Source organism: Parasteatoda tepidariorum, chromosome 10 (assembly GCF_982258835.1).
Source record: "Parasteatoda tepidariorum strain Cologne lab strain chromosome 10, Ptep-v5.0, whole genome shotgun sequence".
In the NCBI taxonomy this organism is placed as follows: domain Eukaryota; kingdom Metazoa; phylum Arthropoda; class Arachnida; order Araneae; family Theridiidae; genus Parasteatoda; species Parasteatoda tepidariorum.
Genome location: NC_141764.1, coordinates 88,838,430 through 88,852,117, shown reverse-complemented (window position 1 = coordinate 88,852,117; position 13,688 = coordinate 88,838,430). Strand labels below are relative to the sequence as shown.

Genomic DNA, 13,688 nt, shown 5'->3' with positions numbered 1-13,688 from the left:
TGTATGTGGTGTTTTTTCATTAGTGGTTCATAAATAGTGTTTTTGACACCTGGCGTAAGATTCGGGGATCTTAGCAGCCATTTGATCATTTATCCTTACACTTCAGTCACTATTTATAAATCACCAATGCCAGAAACACAGCAAGTACCTAAAAAAACTTATATTTGAAGCATTACAAACCGTATATAGCATAAACTATAACGTGCGTGGTATGAAATTAGATACACATTAGATGTTTGCCGTGTAACAAAAGCATCACACATCGAACTTTTGTAACTGTTGAAAACTGTAAACTGTTAAAACTCAACATTTGTAACTGTTTTCTATATTTTATTCTGACTACATAAGATATACGCGCTTGTAAATCCCTATCGGTGGTCGGTCGCTGTGCAGCAGCATGAGCTTAGGGATCTGGGGAATTCCCTTTAGATCTATGTCTAAATTGAGGAAGTGACCTCATGAATGAGTGGTGCTGCCATCTATCCGTGGGGTTCTGAGCTAATATATACTTTCACTCTTGCGGTGCTCTCTTGTGAAACCAAAGGTGCACCTCCCTGACTTAATTAGCGAAAATGTAAATGGCAGGTGATCTTGGCTTGTCCGAGTGTCATCAGAATCAACAACATAATTTTATTTGTTACTTAATGTGTCTCTTATATCTATTTATTTGTATTACATATTTTATTTGATTTCGAAAGTTAGTCTCGAATCTGAAGCAATTTTAAAAATATTATTGCCCAAAGTTAGAAATTCAGGAATGATTTATAGTTGCCCTTTCGAGCAGTTGATTTAGTTACAGTTCTATGCTGAAACTTGGCAAATATTTATCTTCCGTAACTAAATTACAAAACCCACTTTAAGTAACTCATTACCACTCGGAGTTATTATTTTTTTTAATAGTTCTAAATTTGACAAGAAAATTTTCAAATAATTCTATTAATCTAACATGATGGTGCACTTTAATTCCTGAAAGTTTTTATATTTTTAAATTTCATTGTTACATCACAAGCTCTTGATGTTATCATAAACATTGCATCAGCTTAATATAGGAGTTTATTCTTAATATATTTGTTTTGTCTTTCCTAGGGGTTGTCTTTTGTGGCTCTAATAATCCTGGGGAGCCGCCTTCATCAGGTGGATAAAGAAGCCAGTTTCTTACAAGTCATACTCAACACATGGTTCAAGGAGAGTGTGTCGATGCCTATCAAGACATCGAGTACTTCCAGTCAGAGGCAAAAGCCACCGATGCTTACAGAGCATGCGCAAAGAACCCTTTTGGCATTCAGAGAAGATGTTCGATACATCAACAGTAATATCATTAGTAGTATTTTAATTTAATTGCATATCATTAGTAGCATTTTAATTTAATTACATATCATTAGTAGTATTTTAAATTAATTTAATTGAATTCTATTTTTTCTGCCATTTATATTGAAAACTGACATTTGATTGGTTTGGCTTTAAAACTGGTAAATACAAGTTTTTTTCTTTTAAAGTAAAAATGTTATTTAACATTGTTTTTATGCAATAGCACAGTGTTTCCCAAACTTCTGACTTTTGTGTACCCTTTCTAAATTTTTCGTAACGCTGCGTACCACTAATAGAAAAATGAATGTATTTTTCTCTGTAAAAAAATTTCACAAAAGTTAAAAATCGCAACTGGCTGTTGACACCACTAATTATCGACATCTCAGCAAAAAATAGCCAATAGAAAATACGTAATCGTAAATTTTCATGACTAGCTTTGTTTTTGAATAAAATTTTTTGAAATTTTCGTTTGTTGCAAGATATTTCGGATGAGAAAGCGTACCCCCGCTAAACTGTTCTCGTACCCCTGGGGGTACGCGTACCACACTTTGGGAAACACTGCAATAGCATATCTATAAAACGCACAAAGTCTATTTCGTTTTTGTAACGCCGAATTTAATTGACTTACATTTTCTGAAATTAAAACAAAGTATAAAACTGCTTTGATTAAAAAGAAAAAAAAATTAAAAAATTTCTGTTTTTGTCATGTTTATGGTATTGAAACCAATGATATCAGTTTCAGTTTCCATTTTAATTTTTTTTTCATTTTAAAATTTCATTAAGTCAACATCTGTTTTTATACAAACGAAATCAAACCGTTATTCTTCTAAACTTTGAAATATTTTAAAGGATCAGTAATTTAAAATGTAATTATGCATGCTTTAACATGCATTAACATATTTAAATATAACTCTTACGTCTGTAAAATGATCTTAAAATTGATCTAATATTCTATTTTAGAAACTGAATTGAAAAAACTTCGAATTGAGTTAGGTATAAAATTAATTTTATTTTCTGAAAGTTTAGAACAAGATAGTAAATATTATTATATTTTACAAGGTGCTAGGTCTATGTTTTTTTAGTAAATTTAATTTTTAAGGATTTGTACATATCAAATAAATAATACCAAGTATCTGAAGCGGTAAGATATTACTTGATTAAAGACTTCATTAACTTGAAAAATATACAGACTGGAAAGGACAAGTTTCAAGTGCTCAAAAATAGGCGTCCATTTTCAAGACTTTCCAGACGTAAATAAGAAGAAATAATGAATGAGAAGGCGTTTTTTTTATTTCAAATCAATTTGGTTTCTTCTCATTCACGTCTGGCAAGTCTTGAAAATAGGCACCTATTTTCGACTGCTACACGTGTTTTAAAAAAACTTCAGAAAATCTGTAGCAACAATGTGTATGCAATTGCATTTTACGAATTTTTAGACCTATTTTTGTCAAGTATTTTAAAGTTCATGTTTTTAAAATATTTTAGGGGAACTGGACGCAGCGAGGATGACACTCATATTGAGTATTGTGTTTGTTGGCATATTTATTCTCAGTTGGTGGTGGATGGCTTTTGCGATCAAACAAGCTCGATCTGATGTGAGTAGAAATATGCATTTCAAATCAGATGTATAGTGCGGCTTTCAGGAGAACTCTTCCAGACACCAGTCTCGCGTCGTGTCGGGTACCATGGTTACGAGTAAAAGTCTCTTCGAATAGGGGTGTGGGAGTGAATAGTTTTGTCTTGATCTTGGTATAGGTCAGCATGAGTAAACTAATCGACTCCTTCCATTCCCCATTGCACCCCCATTTGAAATGTGTTCTCGATCGTTACCATAGCAGCAGACAGCGTCAGACTTTTTGTCTGGAGGAGTTCTCCTCAAAGCCGCACTGTATGTTATGCTGTTGTTTTATGATATCTTCTGTTATAAACGAGGTGGATGTTTTGATCAAGAAGGACATGATTCAAAAGAAACAAATTAAAATCAATTTCCAAAATCAGGGAATTACCCCTTTGACGCAGAATTTTTATTGAACATCTTTTTCAAACTTTTTTCATTTATTTGTATCAAATTTGATCAAAATGAGCGAAAAATATAATATTTAGAATTTTAATAATTTATGGTTATATGAAATACAGCAAGAAACACCGGTGTCTTTTTCTGCATTAAAGGTAAAATCTTCTAAGCAATAATTTATGAAATTGGCACTGATCTGCAGTTATTTAGATCTAAGAGAAGAATTTAGTTTTTATTTTACAAATCAATTATTGATACATTTTTGAATATGAATGAAAAAAAACTCATACTGCATTTTTAGTATTTTATATTATAGTACAAATTTAATTTCGATAATCTGACAGACTTTTTTATAACTATTAGAATGTTTGTAACAATTAAAAATATACTAAAATATATTTTTGTTCGTAATTAGTCTGAATAATATTATGAGTGTCGAAAAAAATATATATAAAAGAGACTCCGGTGCCCCATCAGCGTTAAAGGGTTAAAGCAAATAGCTCTAAGTGTAATTGACTTCATAAAAAAGTTTAGAACCTTTTAGAACTATATAAAAATTTAGTTTATCCAAGAAATAACAACAAAATTATGAATTGAGTGGGGCTGTTATCACGTATTTCTTATTGTTCGGAAGTAATTAAATAAATTGTATATAAATTAAATCAAAAATTTTCATTTTAGATTTCAATAATAAAGGTTTCGAATTTTTATTTAAAAAACTTTTCGTACATTTAACAGTGTTTTATTTTTATTATTTTAATTATTTTAATGGTGCATTTTAATTATTATTATTTTAATTTTGTTTTAGGGAGGAGTTTCGTTAAGAACAGTTTTACTCTTGGCAGTATTTGCTGCAGTGGACGTTGCAGCAAGTACTGGATTTATTCTCTTGCGAATTATTATGGTAATTTAATTTAATTTAACTTTAAATGCAGGAATAATGACTGTAACTCAAAAATCAGCATTGAAATTTAGCTTTATTCTTTAAATATACAACTTCAAATTTAATTTTAACAAAAATGTAAGGAATCTGTTTTAAAATGTTATAATTTCTTTAAAACTTTTTTTTAACTAAGAATGTTTTTGTTTTAAAAATATAAGCGCTGAAAAGTTTAGTTGATGCAAAAAAAAAATAATGACATTCTAAAGCAATGCAAATTTTTTGACGTATACTATTTTAATACTTCTGATGTCATGTGAAAATTGGTTTCCTTGAAGAAGGTATTCGAAATAAAAGAGCTACTAAATAAATAACATTTTGAACTTCTGAAATAAATTTATTTTTAAATCTCAGTATGCATGCTTTTAATTTTATATAAATTAGTTAATAAAGAAAAGCCATATATGGTTGATGACGCATGATTACCCGCGAAAAAAAATTCATGACGTCACACTCGAAAGATATAGATTTTCTCCAAATTAATTAGAAATTAAACTTTTGTATGTTATTAATGCAGTTTCCGCTGCACGTAAGTGTTTTTTAAAAACTCTGCATAGAAAAAAATGATCCTTAAAATTCCAGGCTTATTACTAATTATTCTTAAAATAGCTCCTCAATTAGAAAAAAAAAAACTTATATGTAATAATAACACAATTAGTAGAATTTTTTTTATAAAATCGAATGAATTTTGAAGTTATCGAGACCAAGAATGTAGAAACTGTATTTAAAGTTATAAATAGTTGCATTATGTATAATTTTTGCTTACAAAATGTTTGGAAATATTTATGTTTATACTTTCTTCAAAATTACCTTAATTTACAGAAAATTTCTTTGTCTGATTTTTTCATTTAACTTTTAGAGTGGTTATTTTCTGGAAAATAAAATTTTTCAATTAAACTGAATTGTTGACTAACTGAAATATTTTCTTTTTCAGTATATTCGTAAAGACCACCTATTTCCGCAAGATATGCGAAAACCTATTCCTTCATTAGAATTCGATCAACTAGCCGCCTATGCTGCACTACGACTATTTAGCATACAGGTATTATTTTATATTCCAATGTTTCTATTTTTTTATCGTTTTAAACAGCCTTTATCCTTATTTAAATAAGCGTAGTTAAATTTCTTACAAAGCTTTCATAATTTATTCATAAGCTTTCTTAACGATTTAATAAAACAATTTTAATTTAAAATTTTCAAAAGTAATTTTTTTTTAAATTTTTGCCTTTTAACACTTATTTACAATTTTAAATATTTTTATTGCAAGTTTGTTCTGGTTAATTGTAGTTCAGTTTAAATCTAAACTTTGTTAAATTTAGAGATGTGAAGTTTGATTTATATTTATAATATAGATGGCAGCACTAAATAGTTTCTTAAGTCCATACTTATATTTCTTTGCTTTTCGATTATCATTATTTTCTCAAATTTTTCTTACGCATTTCCTATGGCAATAAAAGGAATGATATTTTTCTTTTAGTCAAGTTGTGGAAGCATCGATATCTTAGTCATAATTGTTGTAGGTTTTCTCACTGGATTAAGGGTAAGGTTACTTGTTTTAAAATTTATTTATTTTATGCAATTTATCCATCATAAATTCTTGTTATTTTTATGTGAAAGAAAATATTTTCGTAGTATACAGTATTTAGAAAAGGATTTCCTGAAACAATTTTTAAAAATTTATTTTATTCGAGAATCTTGGAATTAATTTTGAAAATCATATTAATTTAATTTTATTAATAACATGTTGAAAATTTGTATCTTTAATAAAGTAATAAAAGTGAAATGTTATTTTTAATAATTACGAATGCAATTTTATGCTGAAATTCATGTTGAAATCTAAATATACAAATGTGTTTTTCTCCTTTTTTATATATCTCAGCCAAACGGTGAACATTTAAATTTCTCAACGGAATTTGTATGTAAATGACAGAACATAATTTTCTCATGTGCAATATTATTTAGGGTGTTAAATTTAACTGTGACTAAAATGCAATCTCATAATAATGTATGGTGCTGCCCTCTCTCATCTATTCTATTCAATGTTGAATAACTTAAAGGAATTAATATGTTGCCCTAATTTTTAGATAAGGGTAACCTTGCTACCAGCAGTTAACGTAACGTAGTCATACAAACAAAAGAATATGCTAGAAATAATAAAAATAAAAAACAGGCAATTTTAAAAACAACCTTTCGTTGTTTTTATGCTGGTTTTTTTTTTTCATTTCCCTTAAACAAACAGTTTTTTTTTATTATTTCAAATTGATATATCTGTAAATCTTTTTTTTTTTTTTTTTTTTTTTTTTTGTATTTTTTTTTGTATTTTTTTGAATGCTAATGTACAAAATTACCTACTTCCAGAAATTATTTATTGAAGATTTCAAGCAAACGTATAGGGTATTAATTTTGACAGAAATTGGAACAAAATAGTACATACTTTTGTGTTATTTCCCCCCTTAAAAAATACCTCTTATTATATATCTGAATGCTAAAAAAACTTTTTTATTTCAGATATACAGTGTTGTGTGCGTATTTTCATACTATAAAAAAGCCAAAAACGGAAACGTGGATCTTTATGAACACAGTAAGTTCCATGTTTTATGTTTTTAGAGCATTAAATATTTATTACTCTTTCTGTGTATTATTACATACTTTTACTAAGTTTTTAATTTAGATATTTATTTAAATTTGGAGACTTAAAATTTAACGTAATAATCCTCTATTATAATATAAAAAAAATTATGATGTGATCATATAATACAAGCAATATGATTAAAACATTTTGTTTCCGTTTTACAATTACTTAATGGTAAATAAGTTATATTTATTTCTTAATAAATTTTGTTAACTTTTTAATAAATTACATTAATTTTCGTAATATATTATTAAGATTGTGTTTTTACTGTAAATCTGCTTCGAGTCAGAATATCCAACAAGTGGTTAAATAATAAGTTTTAAAATTGCAAAGAAATTCCGGAAATAAAATATTTGCACTTTTGCTAAATGATCCATGGGAAAAAAAATTTTGATGAGTTTTTATAATAGCCGAAAATTAGAAAATTAGTGTTTTTTTAACGACTTTTAAGTTGCTTAAGAACTATGAAGTGAGTTAGGGGATTAGATTGAAGTGTTAGTTCAGCAAAACTATTAGTTTCACATTATTTTTTAATAGAATTGAAAACTAAATGTGCGTTGATACATGAAAAAAAAGGAATCTTTTAATTGAATAAAATTTATTTCTGATGTCATATTCTGTTAATCATCAAGAAAAAAAACTGAATGCGAAATTATCATTCAGGTTTGTGAGCGAAAGACTCTTTCAAAATAAGGAATTATCATATCTTATCAAGTAAAATAATATTAGCAATTATTTTAAGTTGCAATAATCGTTTAAATAATGGTTCAATTATCGTTGCAAAAATCATAACTTTCGTTTGAGTATCAGATATTTTACGAATCACACAGGATTGGATAATTAACATCTCGATTCAGTTCGATGAAGTTTTCTTACTGTAAAACTATTATAAATGTGTATTTTACTTTTGCCCCCCCCCCCCTTAATGTTTGGGGATTAAACAGATAGTTACCTGGTTTTAGAAAGAAAAAAAAATGCATTAATTTAAATATGCCAATACTTTTTCAAGGGCCGTGATGGCTCAGGGGATAGAGCGTTCGCCTGCCAATGAGGGGAACAGGGTTCGAATCCCCAACGATGGCTAGTCGATGCAAGTTCCGCATCCGGCGTGCAACGATCACAATGCTGACGTAAAATATTCTCAGTGGTAGACAGATCATTAGTTAGAGTCTCTTTGCCGTCGGGGAAACCATAGGAGGTTTTCATTGTTTTCCTCTCCATGTAACACGAATACGGGTTGGTTCCATCAAAAAGTCCCCCACGATGGCAAATTTCTCCCAATACTTGATCCAGGAGTTTCCTTGTCTTCTGGATTTGGTTCAAAATTACAAGGCTGCTGAGTTGAACATTAATAGTAGTAAACCCCAAGAATTGATTCGGCTGTTCAACGACGGTTATAAAGTAAAATAAAATACCTTTTCAAGAGACCACGACACTGAAAATTATATTATGCTTAATTATAAAGATACTAAGATAATCTAAGTAAGTATAGTTTATTAGATGCATTTTTGGAGTACAGGAATAGTTGATAATTGTGAAAAACTGAAATTATATACAATTTTCAAGATTAGTAACTGTTTTTGCCAAAAGTGGGTAGCAGGTATGGAGTTAGTCGGTAAAGAAACCTAAAGTGTTGCAGAAGCAAAATTAATTCATTGTTCTATGCTAAAAATTGAAATAAAATTTTCATTTTAATATTGAATTATCATTTATCAAAGATATTCTGAATAACTAAATTGTTTTAGAACACACCATGAAGTGAAGGAAAAAAGTAGATTTATTCGTATTTCTAAATTTTATTATTATTATTATTCTTTTAAATATTCAAATTCTTGATATTTTTCAGTGAAATAATACTAAGGTTAGCTAATTTTCTTCATGGCTGTAAAAACATCCTACTTTTACAGAAGTTTAGTTAAACATAATTAATTATATGCTTGATTGTTTGAATGCTGGAATTATTCATGAAAATTAAAGAAAAAAAAAAAAGGTTGGATTTAAACGTTTTTTATTGAATGCAAATTAACTATTATAGTTTTTTCTTCTTCCAGAGCAAGTGACTGGTGATTCCGATACTTCATCCTCAACCAGAATTGAGAGACTTAAAATTCTTGATGATTTCACGCCAAAACCTCTAATGGGAAAATAGTAAGTGCTCCACTCTGTTATAAATTTCAGTCTAAAACTAGGGTAAAATAACCGGCAGTAGTTTTATCATCCCATCAACCGTAAAGTTTACGTTTAGGATAATGCCTTTAGCTTTACGGGTTTGAAACCGTTCGCAACTGGTATGGTTGAAAAAACCATTATTATAAAATTGCTCAATTTTGTATTCATTTACAAATAGCGTGCTTTCGAAACCTTTAAAATGAAATTAAACTGGGCATTAGAGTTAGGTTATGTAAGGCTTTTCTTTACGAGACATTATAATAAGGTTGTGGTTGACTTGTGTTTTGTCAAGTGGAATATGAGTCAAATGGTTTAACTAGTGGTGTCATCTGTTGTAGGATGAAATGGGAGATTTTTTTTTGCGTTAAGAGCAGCTCTGTGGTGCTCCATCTATGCACGCAAGACTGAGAGTATTTGATTTGTGAAGTAGCAAAATTCCCTGCCATGCTGACGGGGAATTTCGCTACTCTATGACAGTGATTCTCTTCGCAGCTCAGATCCCAGCTTTATTGGACTCTTTCGGTAAGGAAGTTTTGAACCACCCCTCCTTAGGCCTAGACCTTGCTCTGAGTGATTTTTATCTTTTCCGGTACTTCAAAGCATCATTTTGGCTGCAATCACTACAAGAATGATGAATACGTGAAAGCGTCCGTGACCTTTGGGCTAACGGAGCAGGCGACAAGTTTGTATGATGAAGGAAGGTATTCTAAATCTTGTTGTAGGGTATGATAAGTGTTTAAACAAACTTGGCAAATATGCTGAAAAAACGTATATGAAATCTGAAAATAAAACAAAACATTAAAAAAATATGTGAACACAGAATTAAGGATAAAAAAAAAAGAAAGGATAAAAGGATGAAAGGATATCAGAACATAAATTTTAAAATAAATAGTACTTCTTTGTAATACGAACAATGCAATAATACTTCTATACGATCTTAGCCTAAACATAAATATAACATAAGCAAAAAAATAAAAATCAGTATGTAAGCGAAGATATTAGAACATAAACAAAGGTATCTGAAAATAAACAAAAAATATTTTACAAGATAATCAAAACATAAAGTAGCATTGCCAAACATGACAGCAACCTTTAAGAACAAACAAAAACGTTCCTCGGTGTTTAAACACCAATTTAATTGGTGTTTAAACACTGAGGAATACTTGTTCATAGAACCGATATTATGGTATGTCCATTTCTGTACTTAATTTGTGCTTAATTCAGATTGTTTTTTGCTTTAGTCTACGTAGTGCGAAGTTTTTTACGATAAACATATCGGTATCAAGGCATTAATTCTGGGTATCAGGAAATAATAATGGGTATCAAGAAAGGAATGATGTTTCATAGCTATATTATGATGAATATATGCACGAGACAAACAAACAAAACAACATAATTGTTGATTTCTCTTCCAGTTCCAAAAGAAGTGGAGCTTCTTTCCCCAGTAGAGGAGATAGAAGTCGTCACGGGTCTGTTACTGGGTCCACCTATGATGAAGATCACATAGACTTGAAGATTCAAGCAGCTGATATGCCAATAGAAATGCAGAGATATGCCGTTATTAGCGCCACACAGGCTATCAAGCTATACAGTACAGAGAAGCATATAGCAGAGAGTATAAAACAGGACTTCGACCAAATGTATCATCCTACGTGGCATTGCATTGTAGGAAGAAACTGGGGCAGTTGTGTTACCCATTCAAAACAGTGCTATATTCGATTAGCTTTTAGAGACTTGACTATATTGCTATATCGGTCAACGTGATATATACTTAAGAGCGTATAATAATCGAAATAAGTTTCAAGTTATTTATTGACTGTAGTAAATGAAAGATCCACTTTGTGTTCTGTTTCCTAATTTAATTTATGAATAATGATGTTATGAATTGATGTGTGATTATTTATTGGGTTTGAAACTTGAAAGCTGACCTAGTTCATTAGTATGAGCATTTTAAATTTAAAATGCAAATTGTATTGTATGTAACAAAAAAAAAAAAACTTATAAGGTAAATACTATAAAATAATTCTTACAATAGTCTTTCAATTATGAATATTAAATTCAAAACTACACGAATAGAAATAAATAAATGTAAATGTTACTCATCATTTTTAAAGACGATAACTGAAATATTTTTAAAAGAAGGATTTGTTTTCACCAGATTATTTAAGATATTTGTAAATTCATTATATTCACAAGATAAGTTTATATTTGCCGTGTAAAAACTATTTTAATAACGTGTTTTTAAAGCAAATTATTTAATTGCACAATAAATGGAAAAGTATGGTTGTTAGAATTGATAAAAGGTTGTGATAAAAGAGAAAAGAGAAGAAAATTTATAAAAAGGCTTGAATTATCAACTACAAGGAATTAATATTATTTTTATCTTTATCAGTGTGAGCTACGAGCTAGTACATTATAGGTGAAGAACTTAAAAACAGCCATAAAGAAACTGTACAGAATAATAGTCTTAGCATATTCCATGTACGTTATAATAACTTACATAGAGTGTGCTAAGTCTTCAATTGTAAATATCAAATGTATCGGATGGTTTTAATATATGATATACATGAAAATATATGATAGTTTTATTCTTTACTGTTGTATTTCTAACAGATAATGCCTTTCGAGAAGGAAAGCCAAATTAAATGTTCAAGGTGACACAATCAGGTTTATGATAAACAAATAATCGAACAAATATGTGTAGTTTAAGTATTTATTGAATTGAGTGGTTAAAATCGTATGTTCTATTATTGAGCTGTGTATTGTCTGAAGATACAAAGAATTATGGACATTATTAATTAGCTTAAAGCAAGACATAGTTTTGAAAAGCAAATTTTGATGTTTATGTAGTTTTTCACGCTTTAAAAAATAAATAAAAATGCTTAAAGTAAAAAGCACATAAATGTTTCAGTTTTGTATAAGTTTTATCATGTCATTAAATGCTTTAATTTTGTGGTTGAATAATTTTTTTTCAAGTAAATTATATTGAGAGGGTAATATGTGGTGCTGTTTTCATAGATTTTTGTTTAAACAATCCTAAACACAATATTTGAGTATTTAAAATCAATGCATATTAAATTCTCAAGAGAAGACATGGATTGCACAACGAGCAGAAAACTGCTCGTTGTGCAATCCGAACTGAAATACTGCTTAGTGCTTTACATGTAGTTAACGTGCATTTTAAACTTCTTGAAATGCTGTATAAGTAAGGAAAAAAGAAAGAAAATATTTGATATGAGGTTCTAAAAATTCTGGTGTGAGAATATTCCATTATTGATTGTAATCAATAAATAAAAAAAGTTCTTTAAAATTTAAATAAAATATTAAGTAAAATATAATTTTTTTATCTTTTAAAAGATTACTAACAATGTAGCCATGATTTAAGAATTTTAGGCATAAACTATAAATGCAAATGTGGTTAATGAAAAATACTTTTTTAACTACTTACTACACTTACCATTATATATAAATGAACAAACTGAATTATTGTAAATAGTGAATAAATATTTTTGCAACAAATATTTTAATAAAATTTTTTATTACTTGTAACTTATATGATTATTTTATTGAGTAATTTGAATTTATGGGTGTACTTCTGTTATCACCGACGTTAAACAGCCGTTCTATATTCGGTTAGCTGTTTTATCAGTGCCCAACTCTGTAGTCTTTTAATTTTGATCCCAACCCAGAAGAAGAGTAAATTCGTTGATTAAGTATTGGGACAAACTCATCTTCGAGGAGAACTGTTTGATCGAAACTCATCCTTATTAGTGTTAAAAGGGATGGAAAACTACGAAAACTTCTCTTACCTAGCCTGCTTAGAAAGAGATTCTAACCCATGATCCGTCTTCTATGATCTCCTCTGTCTTCTGCTAAGTCATCACGGCTTTTAAGAAAACATTTCATTTTATGACCATCTTTGAACAGCAGACACAATTTTGGGTTTATGACTACTAATGTTCAACTCCGTAACCATGTAATTTTGAACCCAATCTAGAAGATAAGGGAACTTCTGGATCAAAGTATTGGGAGAAAGTTGCCTTCGTGGAGGACTTTTTGATGGAACTGACCCGTATTTACATTACATGGAGAGGAAAGTCATGAAAACCTCCCACGGTTAGCACGATGGCAAGGGGACTCTAACCCATGATCCATTTACCACTGAGAATATTTTATGCCAGCACTGCTGTCTGTGCGAACCGGGTGCGGAATTCGTATCGACCGGCCATCGCTCATTAATTATAGGAATTTCATCGACCGGCTCATTAATTGCAAACCCATTATTTGAATACAAAATGTTAACAGTATTACAACAATAACTTGAACCGGAATTCCGAAAATTTTTTTGTTGTTGTTGTTTGTTCTGAGTCAGATTAAATGTGTATATTACTTTTAATTTCGTGACCCCCAGGTTGGGATAAAGTTCATTCAGCTATACCTGATGTATTGGGTGTAGTTCTATAGGTTTCATTTAACTCTGATTTAATAGATTAAATGTCTTCTACATGTTTTCCTGGAGCTTTGACAGGGGTTCCGTAAATGGATACTATTTACTCAATCAATGCTCAATCAAATTCCAGGGAGAAAAGAAGATTTTTTTTCTCCCTATTTCTGTTTAAAGATTT

The 13,688-nt window shown here is 29.4% G+C and overlaps 1 protein-coding gene across 2 annotated transcripts in view; it reads left to right on the top strand.

The window, feature by feature from the left end:
* LOC107449889 (uncharacterized) overlaps positions 1-12,609 on the top strand; it is a 72,178-nt gene extending 59,569 nt beyond the window's left edge. For both annotated transcript variants that reach the window (XM_071184249.2, XM_043038686.3), the window contains exons 2-9: positions 1,087-1,309; positions 2,794-2,903; positions 4,131-4,226; positions 5,197-5,304; positions 5,740-5,802; positions 6,771-6,843; positions 8,946-9,042; positions 10,479-12,609. In XM_071184249.2, coding sequence (XP_071040350.2) covers positions 1,087-1,309; positions 2,794-2,903; positions 4,131-4,226; positions 5,197-5,304; positions 5,740-5,802; positions 6,771-6,843; positions 8,946-9,042; positions 10,479-10,827 — 1,119 coding nt within the window. In that variant the 3' untranslated portion in view covers positions 10,828-12,609. The remainder of the gene's footprint in view (positions 1-1,086; positions 1,310-2,793; positions 2,904-4,130; positions 4,227-5,196; positions 5,305-5,739; positions 5,803-6,770; positions 6,844-8,945; positions 9,043-10,478) is intronic.
* Positions 12,610-13,688: the final 1,079 nt, after the last annotated feature.